The sequence below is a fragment of the Trematomus bernacchii genome, unplaced genomic scaffold (assembly GCF_902827165.1).
Source record: "Trematomus bernacchii unplaced genomic scaffold, fTreBer1.1, whole genome shotgun sequence".
In the NCBI taxonomy this organism is placed as follows: domain Eukaryota; kingdom Metazoa; phylum Chordata; class Actinopteri; order Perciformes; family Nototheniidae; genus Trematomus; species Trematomus bernacchii.
The window spans coordinates 2,630,563-2,650,672 of NW_022988043.1; the positions used below are offsets into that span (position 1 = coordinate 2,630,563).

Genomic DNA, 20,110 nt, shown 5'->3' on the forward strand with positions numbered 1-20,110 from the left:
TCCTGCAGTGTGCACTCTGGCAGCGGCTCCTGAGAGAGAGATTGCAAAGATCCAAGGAAGCTGCAGAGCACCGACACCCAGCGAGGATACACAGGACTACACTTACTCCCCCCACCTCCCTCCCTGCCTCTCTCCCTTTCTCCACTCTGCGCTCAGCATTATCAAACTGCTGGGGTTGTAGGCAGGCTCACCATCTTCCCACTTGCCGGTGAGGAGAAACTTCAAGAAGCTCATCCACTTTTCATCCTGCACCAGGATGCCTGAGCTGGGACAGATATGGACGAGGCTGATCTGCTTCTCGCTGCTGTGCCTGTGTCTCAGCCTGCCGAGGGAATCGGACGCCAGGAGAGCCCCCAAGATCCCCCGCTGTCCTTCGACCTGCTCCTGCACCAAAGACAGTGCCTTCTGTGTGGATACCAGGGCTATTCCAAAGAGTTTCCCCCCTGGAATCATCTCTCTGTGAGTCCACAACAATGCAAACATTCACCAATAGCATGTGTTCATAACCTGTGTGAAATGTGAGCAATATGCAGGCTGGTACAGATGGCTTCATCACTGATGTCACTCTCCATTATGTAATGAAACCCTACATGTCTTTAAATTACCTTAAAGTGAATACCTGTATGTTGCCAACTCTCTTGATGCAAAATGTATTTTCAGTAATAGACAGATACCAGATATTCCTCTTTCTTTCCTGTACCACATGCTGAACTTAGTTGAAGGAGCACAGCAGTACAATCCTGTCGAGCTCCAGGGAGGAGGACTAACAATAGATCCCATATCTGACTGCAGGAGACCTGCTTCTCCTCTGAGATCAAATCTTGCAGAGCGATAAATGGAGCACATGCAATGAAATGTAAAGATGGGGGAAGGTTATGTTATGTTGAGAAGATTACAAGGTGGCCCCTTTTATGTGACATTGACCCCAAATGCCTGTGGATGGAATATTAAGTCAAGGGAAATCCAGAGCACAGGCTGGTGGAGGTGGCCTCATTTTACAATACAGAAAAGTGAAGTAGGAACTTATGTGTCCTAGTTTTGGAAAGATTTAGCCCTACTTGATATTTACACGGCAACAACGATCATGTCTTGATGAAAGAAACAAAGAAATACACAGTTATTGTTGTGAATGAGACATCTTTTATGATAAAAAGAAATGACGTCACACTGCTAAACTTTGGCACTACATGTATAATCTACATTCTCATAGAAGACACATCTGATGATAACTGATGTTGTTTGTTTGAACAGGACGATGGTGAACGCAGCCTTTACTACGATCCCAGAGGGAGCTTTCTCGCACCTTCACCTGCTGCAGTTCCTGTAAGTGTCCTGACCAACAACAGAGGACTTTCACAACTTTAAAACATCCTAAACTCATATTCAGTATCTATCATCAGTTAGATTCACACCTCCCTCTCACGAAATACAGTCAAAACTCTTTTCTACACAGTCGATATTGTATACGCACGCAGACAGCTTTTGTTTTGCAGTGACAATGAAAGTGACTTCAGCTACTAGAAATGAATGGTTATTGAAAACAGTGGTGACATAGCAGTAATAAGAGTAAAGTGGCTCTGTATCAGTGTCGTTGGCAATCACTGACTCCCTTCAGCTCTGCCAGACAAAGGGCCGTTTATCCCCTCAGATGCAATCATGAGTGTGTGGTCACGTCCGTGTGTATGAATTCCAAATACGTATTTGCATTTGATTCTCTTTATATTGCTCTGTATTGCTTAAATTGATTTATGTGATGGAAACTACATATTTTTGTTTTATGAATACATTGTATTCACTAAAAAACATCTCCAAATTAGCCCAGTGAATATTTGTTTAAGATATTTAAGTTGCAGTGTAGCCCTTCACTTGTAATGTACTACACTATCTATTTGACTTGATCACTATGACTTCCTTTTTCCAGGCTCTTGAACTCCAACACATTCACCATGATTGCTGATGATGCCTTTGCTGGTCTGTCTCACCTGCAGTACCTGTAAGTGTCTCACGTTATTGTGTGCATGTTATAATTGTTTATAACCGTGTCTTAATATGTTTTTTAAGTGATATTTGGAAATATTGATTAAATGTACTTATACTAGTGTAAATGTACTGACGAAAAAGAACAGTTTTAAACTAAGGCTGTGTCAATAAATAAAATAAGAAATAACACTTTATTTCTCTTACAAATGGAAGATTAAATTCATAAAACCCACCCTTGATCAGTTCAATACTATCAGGGGGTTTAGTCGCCTAGTCCTTACTTGGTCTGTTATGACTAATAGGTAATGGCTGCTAGTGGTAGCTAATTTTAGCATACTTTGAATTTCAACATTATTTGTTTTGCATTCACCACAGTGCTGTAACTGTTAAGCAAAGATGCCATTAGGTTGCTTTTAGGAAAAGTTTTTCCTTTTTGATTAATTGCGGTAGTTAGGTTGTTTTATTTGTATGCAAAGTTAAGAAAATGAACCTCAATGCTGCACTGTGAGATTTCAGGGTTGGTCTCTGCAGTATGGCAAAGAATGCCAAACATAAGACTAAAAATAAATCTTCCTACGACGGCGAGCACTCTGCCTCTAAAGTGTAATAAAGCTGAATATGCCATTCTGTGAATTGATGGGCTTTATAAAGTAGTTAGCTGATGGCTCTCTGTGATAGCCATGCCTCAGGATGCTTGCTGTGTGGCTTTGGCTGCAACCCAGACACCAGGCCTCTCTGCATCACGGCCACTACCGCCGCTACCCGCTGTGAATGCTAATAAAGCCACACTTTAATATCCAGCCACCTCCAAAGAGTATGCATATGCTGTATGTCCTTGACTGTCAATATATATAACTTAGACAGGATGGGATCAAATGATGCTGACACGCAGACCTTTGTAGTACTCGCTGCACTCAGTGTCTTATTTTTATTACATTATTCAAAGCCATGCAATTAGCTTTCACCACTGATATATTGATTTTTTGGTTTTACATTGTGTCCTTTGCATTAAAATCACTGATTGCCTTGGCTAATAGCATCCATCAAACCCCATAAGAAATATTAATCTTATTGTCACACTTTGATTTGTTGTAAAAGCTGTTTAATTTTAAATCCACATGATGCAGAGTGCTATATGCTAAGATAATCGTTGCCTACTATCACTCCTATTGGGCCCTGTACCGACAACACAATATCCTTTCTAACATAAAAACAATAACAGTGACTGAATTTCAGAGGTTGAGGTTATCACTTTGACATGAAGGGTTTGTCTCTCCTCAGGTTCATTGAGAATAATGACATCCAGGCTCTCTCAAAGTACACCCTCAGAGGACTTAAATCCTTGACTCATCTGTAAGTATTTTCTTTGAGCTAGCAAGGTGTAGAAATGTGTCCCATGTCCATTTGATGATGCTAAAATACGTGTATTTCAAACCAAAACCTTTAAAAATGATATTGTGGCCAACCATGGATTTACAACTTTAGGATCCAGTATGTGATGCCTCGAGGCCAAAAATCATTTTATACAGACATTTGTATGTTATCTTATATATTCTTGGGGTAAAAAACGTCTGAACGCGGACTATAATAGCCCTTTTTAAAGCTTATAGTTATTTGTTTTAGACATTTGAAAGACATTCATCCGTTTATGTGAATAAGCCCATGTGGATGGGAGGCAGAGTTAAAGAAAATGCTATTGTGCTTGCTCTATGGGCCCAGGGATCCAGAGAATCAATCAGAGATCTGGGTAATTGTATATTCCGAAGTCTAACTTTTTTGACTACATGTACCTCTGGGCAACTTTCATAGGAGTGAGTCGTTTTCTGCCTCCAATGCTGTATGCAGTTCTCTTTATACAGCCATGACACACACATGCTTATGCCTGTTCCTTAAGTCTAGTAGAGATAATTACATATTAGACAACCAAGAGGACATGATAAATATGTTGTCTCTTTTCAGATCTCTCTCAAACAACAACCTGCAGCAGCTGCCAAGAGATCTCTTCAAACATCTAGACATCCTCACAGATTTGTAAGTGTCCCTTCACTGCAAACTGTCTTGACAACCCGAGAGCTTTGACCCTACAATCTGTCACTACAAAACATTGTTGGTGTTTTGTCGTTTGCTGAGGTTCCCTGAGCATTTAGTGGACTACCACACTCGCCTGCAAAACTGTCTCGAGTGTGGTTTGTCTCTGAGTCAAACCACACTGGTGCTCAAAACACTTTTTGTCTTGGTTGTTTCGTTCCTGTGAGGTTTGGGAGATTTGTGTTGTGTTTTTACATATGTACTGACATATTGTCTCTGCTCCTATCTGTTGCTCAGAGACCTGCGTGGTAACTCTTTCCGCTGTGACTGTAAAATAAAATGGCTGGTGGACTGGATGGAGAAGACCAACACTTCTGTCCCTGCTATCTACTGCGCCAGCCCCTTTGAGTTTCAGGGACGCAGAATCCACGACCTCACACCACGAGACTTCAACTGCATCAGCGCAGGTTTCGCCTTCTCCCTTTAAGACATTTTTGGTGTTGTCACGCATAACTTCTTGTCTCATAACTTGCTTTATGTCTTCCTGTAGATTTTGCTGTCTATGAAACTTTCCCTTTCCACTCGGTGTCGGTGGAGTCCTATGAGTTCAATGATGATCAGTTTGCGGTCTTTGCTCAGCCGGACTCAGGGTTTTGCACCTTGTTTGTGTGGGATCATGTGGAGATGGTGTTCAGGCTGTTTCATAACATTACCTGTAAGTTGCCAGATTTTGATATTGTACCATTCTATGTAAAAACAAAAAATGTTTTAATCCTAAATGGCTTTTCAATTTTTGTATATCCCTTTTGCAGCTCGCTCTGCTGTGTACTGCAAACCAGTGGTGATAAGCAACAATCTTTACATGGTTGTTGCTCAACTTTTTGGTGGATCTCATATCTACAAGTAAGGCCTGCAATATAGTTTGATAAACAGCAAGTGCTTTAGGAAAGAAAGGAGGGAATAGCTTGACATTATAGAGAAAGGCTAATTCGCCTTATTTAGATGAGAATATTGGTACGAATTTGACATGAGAGTGATATGAATCTTCTCATCTCAGCAAGAAAGCTAATGAGCCTATTTCCCCAATTTGTAATTTAACCTTGAATCCCTATAGGAATGAAAATAAGTTTGTAATTACAGGTGGGAAGAGGACCCCCAGCGCTTTATAAAGATCCAAGACATTGACACCACTCGTGTGAGGAAGCCTAACTTCGTAGACACCTTCCAGCTGGATGACGAGTGGTACTTTGTGGTAGCAGACAGCTCCAAGGCAGGCTCTACCAGCATTTATCGCTGGAACAGCAACGGTTTCTACACCCACCAGTCCCTCCATCCCTGGCATCGGGACACCCATGTGGAGTTCCTTGATGTCGGGGGAAAGCCTCACCTCATCCTCTCCAGCGCCTCTCAGCCGCCGGTGGTTTATCAGTGGAACCGCGGCCAGAAGCAGTTTGCTTTCTTCTCCCAAATCACAGAGCTAGCAGATGTGCAGATGGTTAAGCACTTCTGGGTGAGGAAAGTTCTTTACCTTTGCCTCACACGCTTCATCGGTGACTCCAAGATCCTCCGCTGGGAAGGGCAGCGCTTCATAGAGATCCAGACTCTTCCCTCTCGGGGCTCAATGGCAGTGTATCCTTTCACAGTGGGCCTCCGCCAGTACCTCATTCTTGGAAGTGATTTCTCCTTCTCCAGAGTTTACCTGTGGGATGACCTCACTCAGCGCTTCCAGCCCTTCCAGGAGCTCAACATGAGAGCCCCACGAGCGTTCAGCTTGGTTTCTGTCGACAACAAGGACATGCTGCTGGCTGCCAGCTTCAAAGGCAACACCCTTGCCTACCAGCACCTGGTGGTGGATCTCAGTGCCAAGTAGACATGCTACAGTCAGAGCGACAGGAGGTGTTTCTGAGCATTTATCAACATGTGCCAAATAAATGAAAGACTGTAAAATGTTAAAGCCATGTAACTAAAGGTCTACTGTTTTACCTGATGATATAAGCTAGGCAACTAAATAAATTATTCATCTATTTTTATGCACTATCCCTTAACATCTGAATGAAATAATGTGATAATTGAAACGTCAGTAACATACCAACATAAGTGTCATGTCACGGTCATATTACTGCTTTTGTTCTGACATTCATATATCCAGGTAAATTATTTTCCAAAAGTATGATATTGTATACTGCACTTTACTAATACGAAAATGATGTGCATGTGCATCCAAAGAATTATTCACTGAATGAGACTGGATATTGTTGCTATGAAAGATTTGTAAGTTACACAGCGTAGTTTATCTGTGTAGCATTTTGCATGGCACGGTACAAATAATATAACTATGTAAAACAAGCAATACTTACCATTTTAATACCTAAAAATCAACAATTATGTATGCATTTGTAAATGAGGTACCTTACATTTTTTTTATGTGATGTTCAATTCCACAATAATAACAAGGGATCAGAGCTGACCTGAAGCATGAGCAAATTAAGCGGGGGACCCCAAACTGTACTGAAAATGTGGGCGTAATTATTCCCTTTAATAATTAATTTTGAGAAAATACATTATACTTCATTTTGTAATTGTTATCAATTCCGTAAATGGTTGTCAATTGAGGTGACAAGATCAGCCATGAAGATCAGAGAATTGTAAGTGATAAAAAACCTTTGTATCAGTTCCTATGCTTTTGTAATGTACATTCACAAACTGTATGTAATTGTTGCTGTGTACATTTTTTTTGCAAATGAAAGGGTGGGTGGGAAAGAGGGTATTATTAAATTCAGTTTATGGCCTCTAGAAAGTTTTGTGTCTTGTCTTTTCTGGTTAGAATTGCTTTTTGCAAAACCACGATAACTCCAAAACACAAGTAGAGCAGCAACAAGTCATTAACACATTAACTCTCACCCCAATGCGTACATAAGTATTACATAATTGGAAACAGATCAGTCTGTATTTGAGTGTTAGAGATCTTCTGAGTTGTAGAATAATAGCCAATACCAAAAACAATAATATAATGCCACATGTATTTCAGTTTGTACTCACTGACATCCTTAGAAAAAAATTCCGGACGCTAAAAATATGATGTATCCCGAGAAGAGTCTGGATGGATACGGTGGCTGAGAAGTGCAAACGAGAATTACAAAGTGTGAAACACTTTGACCAAGCTTGAGACAAATTTACATTTTATAAAACAAAATGACATTAGCAAAACACTTTTACCAAAGAAAAAAACAATTTAAGGCGAGACACCCCAGGTGAATAGGGTAATTTTTTTTAACTTAAAGATATCAGCTAGAAATGTCTCCAGTTAATTACTTACAATAAGGCAAATGTTTTTTGTATTACAAGTTTTCTGAAATAGCATGTTTAAATATGCAAATGACTATTATCTCGTGAAATATGCGCATATTTTAACACATTTCAGGAATCAAAATCTGAACTTTGGATAAAGCCAGGATCAAAATTATTGTTTCATTTTGTAGTCATATTAGTATCTAAGGCTTTTACAGAAGGGATTTTGGATATCTCTTTGTATCACTCCATAAATCAGAAAATACTGTCAACAGCCCTAAAATATCAATTTTCACCATGTTTTTATGTATAAAATGTTATATAATTCAGGCTATGAATTATATATGACCAAACCCTTCTGTAAAAGCCTTCATACTATTGATAGGAATATAACTGGAAGGTTTGGTGTATGTAACTGCTACTGAAGTGGACATTTCGAACTCAGAGTAGGAGAAAAAACTCATTTTGAGAAAACGACCTTTAAAGATTGCAGTGTGACGCTAGCTAAACCCTCCTGTTATCTGGATGATAGCTTGCGCATCGACGCACTCCGTGAAGGTATTTCATGTTCGGGGTCATTTGTTTTTGTATAACCTTGCTTTGTGCAAGTGGCAATTGTTGTCGTCTTCTCTGTGAACGTTTTTTTCGCCATTATTTTGCCATTTTCAGATTTAAATTTCTAGCGGAAAGCTAACCAGGAAGTGCTTTAGCACACCACGTGACGCATCTGAACGAATCACGTTGTCAGAAATTGACACCAGCCAATGAGATTTCGTTTCTTGGTTTAAGACCCCTTTGCACTTTCACGATTGGTTGCTGATACAAAGGAAATAACCATATTTGGATCCGATGAGATTGTGCAGGAGAGACGGAGCTTTACAACGATACCTCTGATGACATGGTGCAAACAGCGGTCGCGGTACTTTATGTTACGTTAGAATGCTAACTTTTGGTGAATTTAGGAGAAATCTACAGACGCAAATAGACAAACTATAGTAAAATAAACACTTAAATGTGTATTTTGTACGTTTTCCTTCCAAAAGCCTGAAAGAAAACATGTTATGGAATCAAAATAGCACAAAATCTCAAAATTGACCAGTGCAGGAAAAACGATGCCTGCCGTGTCTCGCAAGACAAGATGCGAAACACTTTTACAAAGCTAGAGACGCATTTATATTTTATAAAACAAAATTACAGTTTATAAAAACAAAATTACATTTTATTACATTTTAGCTAAAACACTTTTACGAGAACTGAGACAAATAAAGTCCCAAAAGACTTTAACATTTGCCGAAACACTTTAACAAACTAGAGAATCAAACCGGAAAGGGAATGTCCATCATACCAGAAGTGACGTGCAAGTGATTGACACAAACTTAAGTTTGTTTTGGCTGATAGACCGCCGGTACCTATGGACGGTATGAGTGTGTTTATGGTCGTTAAAAATGTTTTGTCCATTCTGTGGAAACCACCTGGGCCAAGTGACACGGTTTTACTCATCACGATATACTTTCTCGTGCGCACCGGTTCGCCAAGTAGGAAGTGGAGCTGTGCCCTTGCACCGCCTTCGCTGTGTTTACCTTCAGTAGAACAGCTAGAGAGCGACTGCAGGCTGCTTCATTTTAACCACACACACCTCTATACACATCGAACTGCCCGATTATTCCCCTTATTACTCGTTTTATGAAGGAGATGTCCGGTCACCAAGGCGCATGATGTGTGTGTTTGCGCTCTGCTCAGCTCCAATCTGTGTGTGTATGTGTTCGGTGTATCCGACACCGGCATTTGTTTTCAAATGACCATGAACAGTAATTTACACACATCTGGCCAACTCCATAGGTATATGTGTGTGTTCCCAAATTAAATAAATGTGTTTAATCTTAATCTCGATGTAGTGCTCAGTGCTGTCGGAGTGCACCGGAACGAACAACACTATCATAATATCTTCTGAAAACAAATGGCAGTGTCACACACACACGCCCTGGTGACCGGACATCTCCTTCATAAAACGAATAATAAGGCGTAATAATCGGGCAGTTCGATGTGTGTAGAGGTGTGTGTGTGTGTGTGTAGATGTGTGTAGATGTGTGTGTGTGTAGAGGTGTGTGTGGTTAAAACGAAGCAGCCTGCAATCGCTCTTTAGCTGTTCTAATGAAGGTAAACAAAGCGAAGGCAGTGTGTAAAAGGCACAGCTCCACTTCCTACTTGGCGAACCGGTAACTTTCTTGTGCGCGAGAGAACGTATCTCGTGCGCACGAGAAAGTATATTGTGATGAGCAAAACCGTGTCACGTGGCCCAGGTGGTTTCCACAGAACGGACAAAACATGTTTAACGACCTTAAACACACTCGTGCCGTCCATAGGTACCGGCGGTCTATCAGCCAAAACAAACTTAAGTTTGTGTCAATCACTTGCACGTCACTTCTGGTATGATGGACATTCCTATTCCGGTTTGCTTCTCTAGTTTGTCAAAGTGTTTCGGCAAATGTTAAAGTGTTTCGGGATTTGTCTCAGTTCTTGTAAAAGTGTTTCGCTAATGTAATTTTGTTTTTGTAAATGTGTCTCTAGCTTTGTAAAAGTGTTTCGCATTTTGTTAATTTGTTTTTGTTAATGTTAAATTGTTTTTTTCTTTGGTAAAAGTGTTTTGCTAATGTAATTTTGTTTTATAAAATGTAAATTTGTCCGAAGCTTTGTTACAAAGTGTTTCACACTTTGTAATTCTCGTTTGCACTTCTCAGCCACCGTATTGATGCGCATAAAAGCACAAACTAAAGGTTCCTGAGCAGAGTTATATATACGCTTGCTGTGCTGTTCGGGGTGTCCGCGTGGGTGGAGTTAAACCATATGCTCATCAGGCACACACATATCACCGCTTTTACGCGCGGTGCCGAATTCCAAAACGAGCACCACCATGTGTTGATTGATTGATTGATTGAAAAGTTTATTAACAGCTTGTATATTGGGTACAGTACAGTACAGCTCAAAACATACAATTGTTAAGGGGATGCAGACCAGAGAAAGACTTTCGTCTTGTTTACATCAGGGTCCCCCATTTCCAATTCATCATATCATTTAAGACATATAAGACATATATGACATACAGATGGCTTATTTACAATTTACATACAGGTGGTTTTTTACATACAGATGGATTATTTACAATTTTCATTTTAGATTTCGTTCTAATACATCCTAACCGGACATTTAAGACATACCAAGTCTACAGATATACAGTTAGTAACAGAGTCTAAAATGCGAGTATATACATAGATGGGGGGGGGAAGCTGTCCATTGTACGACAGGTTGAGATTTGTACCATTACCGGGGCCAGTTTTGCAATGCTTTCCCCCGAAGGTGCTCTTTAAGAGAGGTTTTGAAGGTAAGTATAGTTTTACTTTCCTTTACAGTTGTGGGAAGAGCGTTCCACCTTGATGTGGCATAATTGCGAAACGTGTATTCCCCTTTTTTTGTGCCAAATCTGGGTTTTACATGATTTGTGGAGCTCCCTCTGGTGTTATGATCATGGTATTCCTTGACCTTTGGGAAGAATTTTGACATGTACATGGGTACCATAGAGGTGTAGTGGATCTTGTAGACCAGGCCCATTGCAAGTAGCTGTACTCTGTCGTCTACTCTAAGCCATCCTAGGTTGTCAAAGTGGGCAGAGGTGAGGTGGGTTCTAGATGAAAGGTCAAGCAGTAGTCTGACCAGTTTATTTTGCGATGTTTGAAGTTTTATTTTTAGCGCCTTGGAGGTGCTATGGTACCATGACGTGCAAGCATAGTCATAGTACCCTTGAATGAGTGCTCCTGCCAGAGTTTTCAGGGTGTTTTTGTTTACCAGAGAGGAGATCCGGTATAGGAATCTAGTTCTTTGATTGACTTTTTTTATTACATTGGATGCCATTTTGTCACAGGAGAGGTTTGCCTCAAGAATAGATCCTAGGTATGTAATTTCCTTCTTACTTGTGACAATAATGTCACCCACTGCAACTGAGAAGTCGTCGGATTTGCTGAGATTATGTTTCGAACCGAAGAGAATGGACTCTGTTTTACCCAGGTGTAATGATAATTTATTATCGGCGAGCCAGGTGCAGATTCTGCCGAGCTCGGAGCTGAGCGTTGTTGATATGGATCGGAGTGTTGTTGTTGATATGTGAAACCTTAGCTTTTAGCCACATCTTAATGCATCATGGTAAAGTAAGGGGTTTGCTTTGATGACTGGCAGCGACTTGTGAGCCACTGCTTTACATTTTAACTTCACAAACAATATACAGCGTACATGTTAACTTGACGTTACGTGGTTATAGTGGTTTTTGTTAGAAGTGAGGGCAGTTTGTGGGTGTTGCTAGCTAACCTAACGTCACTAACGTTAACTTAAGCAAGCTAACGTTAGCTTAGCGAGCTGTCTGTTTTCAATTTCACCGTTACATTTAGACTCTGTTGTTTCAAATGTCTAACGCCACGGAAATGATCTTGGCACCCGAATGGGACGACGAAGAGCGGATGAATTTTATGTTCTCGGACTTCAATGAGAACCGAGATGTCAACACCACGGACTGGGACAGTAAGATGGACTTCTGGACGGCTCTGATTGTTAAAGCCTGCCGGGACCGAGGTACCGTGTGTGTCAGCCTGAAGGAGCTCAACAAGACCTTCAGGAGGAAAGAGAGATCCCCACTGGGCTTGGCGACTGTCATCCAGTCCATGGCCAGGTAAGAGTGTCAGTCACAGCTGGGTGTCTCTCTGGATCGATGTAGTTAAATCCTCTGTGTTCTTACCCTTTTCCAGATGTGGGAAGATCCAGAGGGAGTCAGAGTTTGCTGCCAACATGGACTGTGGCTGGCTGTCCTGGGGTGTGGGCCTGCTGCTGGTGAAGCCTCTCAAATGGACCTTCTCCACCCTTCTGGGAAGCAGCCAGGTGTCTCTGGAGGAGTCCTTTGTTGTCATTGAACTAGTGAAGGTTTGTTAAACTTCCTGATTCCTGAATTTGATCATGATACATGAGACACTATGATTGTGATGCTTGTTTATGTTATGGTAGTAGTAAAAGGCTGTGTGTTACACTACACATACTTTCTTATATTATTCTTCCTTCAGTTGTAGGTGCTAATTTAATAATTTAAACTAAACAAAGCATGCATCTGAATTAAAACTTAAACTTGTATGGGCCCTTTAAACACAGGTCAACCTAATGCCACTCTGAATGCTTTCTCTTTCCTTATCACGGGTATTACAACCAGACTATAAAAGTTATCATGGCAGCTGCTATATCTAAAGATAGTTGATTATTTTATTCAAATGACCATGAGACCATAAAATCCAGATAATGAAGTACAGGAAATGTTTCAAAAATAATTGACAACAACAAGCATAGTATGAGCAGTAAACTACTAACCAATGAGTGGATAACACTAACAAAAGTAAAGAAACACATGAAAACACTATGATAAGGAAGTCTGAGGGGGAATTAGAAATGTTTGGGTTTGAAAAAGAGAAGATGATTAATCCATTTGAGAATTCATTTTGAGGAAGTTGAAAAAATAAAATGATGATGATAGAGAAAGAAGCAAGAACATACATTTATAAATGAACACACATATTTGATGAAAATGTATCTTATATACTTAAATAATGTTCAGTACAGTGGAGAGACTTTATATAGTTTCCAATCTTCCATTTTGTTTTCCAGGAGAAAGCAGCAGAATTACTCAAGGTGTACCGAACCAGTGAGTTTTCCAGGTGCTCCATCATTTCATTTCAAGAGCTCTGTACTCTCTCCGCTGATGTCTGTGCGGATGAGAGCACGCTGTGCATGGCTCTCCTGCAGCTGCAGAGGGACAAGCAAGTGACGGTTTCATTGCACGAAGGAGAGAAGGTAAACAAACTGCTCATTCAAAAGAGAGAGAAAGCCTGTTGAGAGATCCTGTGCTGGTTGGTTTCATGTGTTAAGTGTCAACTGTTCTCATGTGTCTTCTTTACAGATTGTCAAGTTTTGTCAGGCTGGGCAAGATCACATTTCTCAAGTCAGCGATGTGGATATGGGCATCTACAAGCTGCAGCGCAGTCAGAAGCTTCTGGAAGAGCGGGTGGAGAAACTGGGCCTTGAGGCAGACAAGTACATCAAATCAAATATGAAATAGATAAAAAAATGATTGATTCATTAATGACCGAAACATTTTACTATTATTTTACACAATGACATAGGATTTGTTATTTAGTCAAAACGTGCTCCAAGTGTGTGATAAACCCATTATTATGTTTTTTCCAGCCATTGAGCTCATCAGAAGGACTGCATTGCATTTAAATGATGATCACTTCTAAAGCTTTGCCTGATCTGTGTGCAGGTGCAAAGAGGAAGCAAGGCTACTGCTGAAAGAAGGAAAGAAATCACAGGTACTAATAACATTTAAGAGAAACAAATATAATCTGTGCAAACATATGTAATGGCCCTGTGTTCAGTGGTAATATTTACTGTCTATCCCACAGGCACTGAGGTGTTTAAGAGGACGTAAGAGGGTAGAAAAGAGAGCCGAGAGCTTGTTTGCCAAACTGGAGTCCATCAGAGGAATCCTGGACAGAATAGCTCAGTCACAGACTGATAAGATGGTAAGAGGGAGAATTCACATCAACCCTTTCTGTGATGTTATCTGTACGTTAGTTATTAGTGGCTCTGCATGTTTAACGCTGAGCAGGCGCAGTCTGTACACCATTTAAAACGTATCCCAGCAAATTCCCTCTGCTCAATTCATGTGGTGAATGCAGCTTGTACACGTTCCTGGACTACATGAATACTGCATGCCATTACAACTGAATTTGTGAATACCATATAATATAGGCCTACTTCACACATATCGGAGCATCTATCGAGTGATTCCTGACAGGCCTTTTAATTTTTTAACAGTTGATGATACAATACAACGCTGACTGATCCATGCTTTGTTAAATTGGTGATGCCTCCTCCTGCTCATTTAAGAGATATGTTCCTTATTGCTGCTCCTCATAACTTCTGTTCAGATTGTCCCCTGGCTCTAGGACATGGAGCGCAGCTAGTATCATGTGTAAAGGTGTGCTGAACATGTTTGTAGGTGATTCAAGCATATCAGGCCGGAGTGTCCGCCCTGAGACTGTCTCTGAAGGATGTGACTGTGGAGCGGGCTGAGAGCCTCGTGGATCAAATTCAGGAGGTACAGTAGCTGGTTATTTAAAGGCAATACATTATTTGTATTTTATTACTTCAACAACTTTCAATGCATCTTTTCCATGATTCAACCAGTTATGTGACACTCAAGATGAGGTGAACCAAACGATATCCAGCGTGGCCAGCGCAGGTATGCCATACTGTTTGTGCCTGATCTTTAATACATTGTTTATATGATTGTCAAGGAGATCTAAGTTTGTTGTGTCTTTTCTTTTTGTAGATGAAGACATAGATGAGTTGGAGGAGGAACTAAAATCTTTGATAGCTGAGTCAAAGCCGGATAGTATCTCAAGGTTCCCTGAGGTTCCAACCAACGTCCTGGGACCCCCCGGGGAGCACAGCCTCGGGGGGTCCGACCTGCTCAGCTCTCTGCCTGCGGTGCCTTACAGCCCCCTGGATATTACCGATGAGCAGCTGGAGGAAGAATTAAATAACCTCACAGATTCAGGTATCCACTTTCAGATTTCTCAGTTTTTCTTCATTGGACTTTGATATGAATGTTTTGAAGTAACATATGGTCACCTCTCTGTCCAGGCTTTGAACAGGAGAAGAAGACGTCTCCAGCCAGGAGATTAGAGCCTGCTCAGTGACGACACGGACAGAACATGGCAAGTTTAAAGCTCGACGTCAACATATCGAACTCTATCTCTTAAGACGTTTCTGTGAGCCAGGGTTCATAGAATGAGATAAAGTAATGAAAAACTACATAAGCAATTGCTAAATCTTAACTGTAAGAGCTGTTAAATAAATATATCAGGATGAAAACAAGGCACTTTCCTGAGTTAATGAACATACAAATGCCTTTTCTTTGGAGGCATGCCAAAAAGAAATGCTTTTCAACTTGGAAGTTCAAAAGTGAACATTTTAACAGTTTAAGATATTCTTTTTGGTATGCCACCACGAGGAATGCTTTTAAGTTTGCGGTATTTTTGACAAGAGTGTGAACCAGTATATTTGTGGTTTGTGATGTGTGTTTATTGATGTCTTTAAACGTCCCTCATTGACTAATTGTGAAGTGTATTAAGTGGCCTTTGTACATGTTAAACTGAAAGTAAAGAGAATATAATGCCAAATGATTAAACAAACAAGTATGTGTGGACTGAGAACTAAGTGAGTTTAACCAAATATGTTTCTCAAAAATAAAATGTATTTTAATCACTTCTGTGTTAGTGGTATTTATTTTTTCAACCAAGCAAAAGCAGTTGTATTTTTACAACTAACCTGGAACCTGGATTTAAATAGCAGACAACCTGCATACGACTTAGAGGAGTGTTTTCACTCAATGTTACTTCAGGGTTCGTACGGGTGCTGGAAATCCTTGAAAGTGCTTGAAATTTCATGTGGTGTTTTCAAGGTTTGAAAAGTGCTTGGATTTTGGATAAAGTGCTTGAAATTGTACTTGCTTTACTTTTATAATAAATTGCTGTCTGACTGAATAGTTAGCTTTTTTCGATAAAAAAAAGAGAAAGAAGTCGGAGCGAGCTTAATTACTTTTCATAAAAAGACAGCTCCACTCCTTTATACATATTTTGACATTTGAATCCTTCTTTTTTTCAGTTGCAGATATTCCGTTTTCGGATTCCAAACAATTATTTTTTCAGTTTCAAATCTTGTTTTTTCAGGTTTCACCGTTTTTTTTCGCTCTCAAACTTTTGGCCCTGATGCTGCTTGGGGGGGCGGGGCTTACCAAAGAGTAGTTTTGCATCCTGAGTGACAGCCCTCCCTCTGCCATGTTGCCTTCATGGAAGGTAGCGCGAGAAATATACCTCAACACTTTATATACACAATACTCCCGTGATTGGTGGGAAACCAAACTGATACCAGCGTCAAAGTTCCGTTAAGCGAGCTGTTGAGCATCGTAGTTCAGAATCAAATCAGAATCAGAAAACCTTTATTAGTCCCACAGAGGGGACATTTACGTTGTTACAGCAGAAAAGAGCCACTGACAGCTTAATGTTACATATGTTACATGCAAAAAAAACTATTTAAAGTAAAAAAAAAATTATACAATTTACAAACTACAAACGTTTTTAACGGCATATATATATACATATATATATATATATATATATATATATATATATATATATATATATAGATATATATATAGATATATATATAGATATATATAATATATATATATATTATATATAGATCTATATATATATATAGATATATATATATATATATATATATATATATATATATATATATATCTAATATATATATACATACATACATACATACATACATACATACAGGGTTGGGTGAAGTGTTTTGCCCAAAATACCAAAAATACCTCATCTGCACTTTTCCCCATAAAAATGAATTGTAATCAATACTTTTAGATTTAAATGGTTTATTGTATCATGGGTCTCTGAAACAATCAGACTTTTACCACACTGTTATCAGACTGTTATCAGACTTTTAGCACTCTTTTCCCCGCAGAAACGACTTTAAACCATAAGTGTCACTATTGTGGGGATGTAGGAATGTACCTGTGTCTGGTGCGGAGCCTCCCTGCACTTTAAATCAATTGATTTGCCTTTATTTATCGTATTTTCTACTGTTAATGCACTGTGCTCATGTCGGGTGATGCGCTCCCTGGAGCCCTCCTGTGGGGAAACTTGGAACTGCAAAGCCATTTAAAATAGTTGTTCTCACTTTTAAAATACTTTCTGCCCTAGAAATGATTTTTAATCAGTATTACCATTATTTAGGGGCTGCATGAACACGAATTTGAGCATCCCTGCACACTTTCCTCCTATTTAAAACACTTTTCAGTGAGGTGCTGCAGCCTGATTCTCTCCTTTTTCTCTGTCCCTATTTAAAACACTTTTCCTCCTATTTAAAACACTTGCTAGAGGTGAAATCTCTATTTCAGCCCTGATTCTGGCACATCTTGTAAATTAGTTACATTTAGCCTTGTGTTTTTATTTAAGTCGCTGTTCATTGTTTGTTATATAAAGCAGATTTAATTATATCCTATGGACGCTGATGTGTGGATATTGTGTCCTTTTGATAACTTTGTTGAGCTTGTTTTTAGCTGCATGTCTTTTTCTATCTCACTGAACAAAGTCCCTGTATGTGAACTGCTTCAGCTGGTGAGGCTGGTTATGAATCAGAGGGAGGAGCTGCAGACAGGGAGGGAAGTTGAAAGTGAAAGTAGGAAGTCAGACTGCCAGACGCCATTTTACAGCTCGACAGGAGGAGAACAACAGGGTGAGTGTTAAAGGGCCCATGTCATGCTTTTCCGGTTATTACCCGTCCCCTTGTGTGTTATGAAGGTTTTTATGCATGTAAACGGTGTGCAGAGTCACAAACCCTCAAAGTACACCCTGTAGGGAGTAAAACTCTACCTCCCCAAAACGCCTCGTTGGAGATACGTCATTGTCCATTTGATTCTTCCATTTCGTTCCAAATTGACCAATCCACGGACTTCCTCACACACACATCTGTGTGCAGGGAGCAGGCAGCTCAGCTGATTTCTCCTCCCTGGCTGCAGGCTGATAACAGACAGTTGGGATCGCGGCAAAATTCTCTCTGCAGACCCATTCTCACAGCGTTTATCAACCTTTTTCTTACTCAATATCAAGCCACACTTATTGTTTTTACTTCGGCTGTGACTTTGTGTGTGCTCAGGATGAGTTTGGCTGTGTTTGGCTGTGTATCGCTAACAAGGAAACAACACCTCCACGGAGCTCAGCGCGATTCACAACGTCCCGACCAATCAGAGCACACTGTGCTCACAGGGAGGGTGGGGGCTGGAGCTATTGGAGCTGCAACGAGCCGTTAAAGGCAGAGAGTGAAATTCAGTGAATACACGTAGTTTACAGAGATGCTGTATGAGAAACCAATGTGAGTTTGGAAAATTGCACAATATAAATCTATTCTAGTAGACCTCAACAATGGAATTATGATCAGTGGAAATGGCCATGACATGGGCCCTTTAACACATGTATTATTTACTCTGTCAAACTGGATGTCAGAAAATAACTTATTGGTTAACAATCTGCGTCCTAGAGTCCAATGAGACTTCTGCAAGTGTTGTACACTTTTATTATTTCCTGTTTTCTGATTCATCAGAGTTACATAACATGTGACAGCCCAGCGCAGTCAAAATGGAGAGCCGCCTGTCTGAAGTCTGACTGATTTCATGTATTTTAACCAAGTTTATTAAGGTGTGTGTGTGTGTGTGTGTGTGTGTGTGTGTGTGTGTGTGTGTGTGTGTGTGTGTGTGTGTGTGTGTGTGTGTGTGTGTGTGTGTGTGTGTGTGTGTGTGTGGTGTGTGTGTGTGTGTTGGTGTGTGTGTGTGTGTGTTGTGTGTGTGTGTGTGTCTCGCTCTCAGACTGGAGAAGATGAGTGATCTAAAAGATGAGGAAGAGGACAAATCTTCAGTCTCCAGCTGTCTGTCTCTGAAGAGTGACCGGTCTATGGGTCGTCCTCCAAACTTCAGTAATAAACCTGGACCCTCAGACACAAAGTAAGAGTTTCTACTGTAAACTGACCTGAAGAGGATTCAGTTTGTTGGTATCTGATAATCTAAACTGTTTAATGAAACCCAGTAGAGTACATTAACAAAGTTGAATTGATCTCTTGCTTCTTGTCATCATCAGAGATAGTAAATAATCTACTAGTGAAATCATCCTCACACTCTACATGTTGGACTTTGTGTTAAATTAAGCAAATAAAATACAAATATGTAAAACGTTTCACACTCTAATAGAAACCCACAATCACGACTCAACAACTCTAAAAAATCTTTAATAAGGTGAACAGTCATAGATCAAAAGCGGCTCTTTAAATAAACTAATGATGTTTAAAACATGTGTTGTTTCCACAGACAGAGAGCAGAGTCTACGGTCTCCATGTGGTCTCTGAAGAGTGACTGGTCTATGAGTGAACCTCTATGGTTCAGTAATGAACCTGGACCCTCAGACACAAAGTAAGAGTTTCTACTGTAAACTGACCTGAAGAGGATCCAGTTTTGATGTAATCTAATATATTAAACTGTTCTTTAATTAAATCATGTGAGCAGTTTGTAAAGGGAAAACGCAGCAGAGTACAGTAAGCTAACATTATCTAAGGATATTTCAATATGCAATTATATTATCATTGTATCTGTGTATAAAATGGTTTTAAATAGCAACAATATTGATAAATACTGATTTAAAAACTATATATATTGTCCAAAACATTATTTAACTACTTGGGCATATCTATGATATGTCTTTTTTAGGGCTGTCAAGTTAACGCGTTAATAACGCGTTAACGCAAAAAAAGATTAACGCCACTAATTATTTTAACGCGATTAACGCATGTGTATTTTTTGTCCTCGGCCGCCGTAGTTTCAGAGCGCATCGAGTGTAAAATACCATCTACAAGCTGATGCTGACAGCCCCGCTCCTGCTGCCCGCTTGTGGCAGACCACACTTCCACGTTCACCGGCAGGCCCGGACTGGCCATCGGGAGGACCGGGAGGGTGTGTGTATGTGTGGCGCGAGCGAAGCACACCTTACGTGTTGTTGTTAGCATCTGGTGCTAGCTAGCTGAGCTAACGGATATAAGGAGCTGTTTCAATGAAAACAGAGGAGCGACATTTCGCCGACAACTG

At 40.2% G+C, this 20,110-nt stretch overlaps 2 protein-coding genes across 2 annotated transcripts; both read left to right on the forward strand.

Moving 5' to 3' along the window:
- Positions 1–6,788, forward strand: lgi3 (leucine-rich repeat LGI family, member 3). The gene is made up of 9 exons (XM_034117668.1): positions 1–459; positions 1,252–1,323; positions 1,922–1,993; positions 3,262–3,333; positions 3,940–4,011; positions 4,306–4,475; positions 4,559–4,723; positions 4,821–4,911; positions 5,149–6,788. Exons 1-9 carry the CDS (start codon positions 257–259, stop codon positions 5,876–5,878), a joined length of 1,647 nt encoding a protein of 548 aa, XP_033973559.1. The 5' UTR covers positions 1–256; the 3' UTR covers positions 5,879–6,788.
- Positions 6,789–11,441: 4,653 nt separating this feature from the next.
- On the forward strand, positions 11,442–15,654 carry chmp7 (charged multivesicular body protein 7). The gene is made up of 10 exons (XM_034118505.1): positions 11,442–12,010; positions 12,087–12,258; positions 12,988–13,173; positions 13,280–13,413; positions 13,643–13,691; positions 13,785–13,904; positions 14,384–14,482; positions 14,572–14,626; positions 14,717–14,944; positions 15,031–15,654. The coding sequence occupies exons 1-10, from the start codon at positions 11,748–11,750 to the stop codon at positions 15,084–15,086; spliced, it is 1,362 nt and encodes a 453-aa protein (XP_033974396.1). The 5' UTR covers positions 11,442–11,747; the 3' UTR covers positions 15,087–15,654.
- The last annotated feature ends 4,456 nt before the right edge of the window (positions 15,655–20,110 follow it).

What these genes read in the sequence shown, in the direction of transcription:
- lgi3 (XM_034117668.1), top strand. Translation starts at nt 257, where the DNA reads ATGCCTGAGCTGGGACAGATATGGACGAGGCTGATCTGCTTCTCGCTG. An exon ending in CCCCCTGGAATCATCTCTCT is followed by an intron (nt 460 to 1,251) that starts GTGAGTCCACAA and finishes TTGTTTGAACAG; the next exon opens with GACGATGGTGAACGCAGCCT. An exon ending in CTTCAACTGCATCAGCGCAG is followed by an intron (nt 4,476 to 4,558) that starts GTTTCGCCTTCT and finishes GTCTTCCTGTAG; the next exon opens with ATTTTGCTGTCTATGAAACT.
- chmp7 (XM_034118505.1), top strand. Translation starts at nt 11,748, where the DNA reads ATGTCTAACGCCACGGAAATGATCTTGGCACCCGAATGGGACGACGAA. An exon ending in TCGTGGATCAAATTCAGGAG is followed by an intron (nt 14,483 to 14,571) that starts GTACAGTAGCTG and finishes TGATTCAACCAG; the next exon opens with TTATGTGACACTCAAGATGA. An exon ending in ATCCAGCGTGGCCAGCGCAG is followed by an intron (nt 14,627 to 14,716) that starts GTATGCCATACT and finishes TTCTTTTTGTAG; the next exon opens with ATGAAGACATAGATGAGTTG.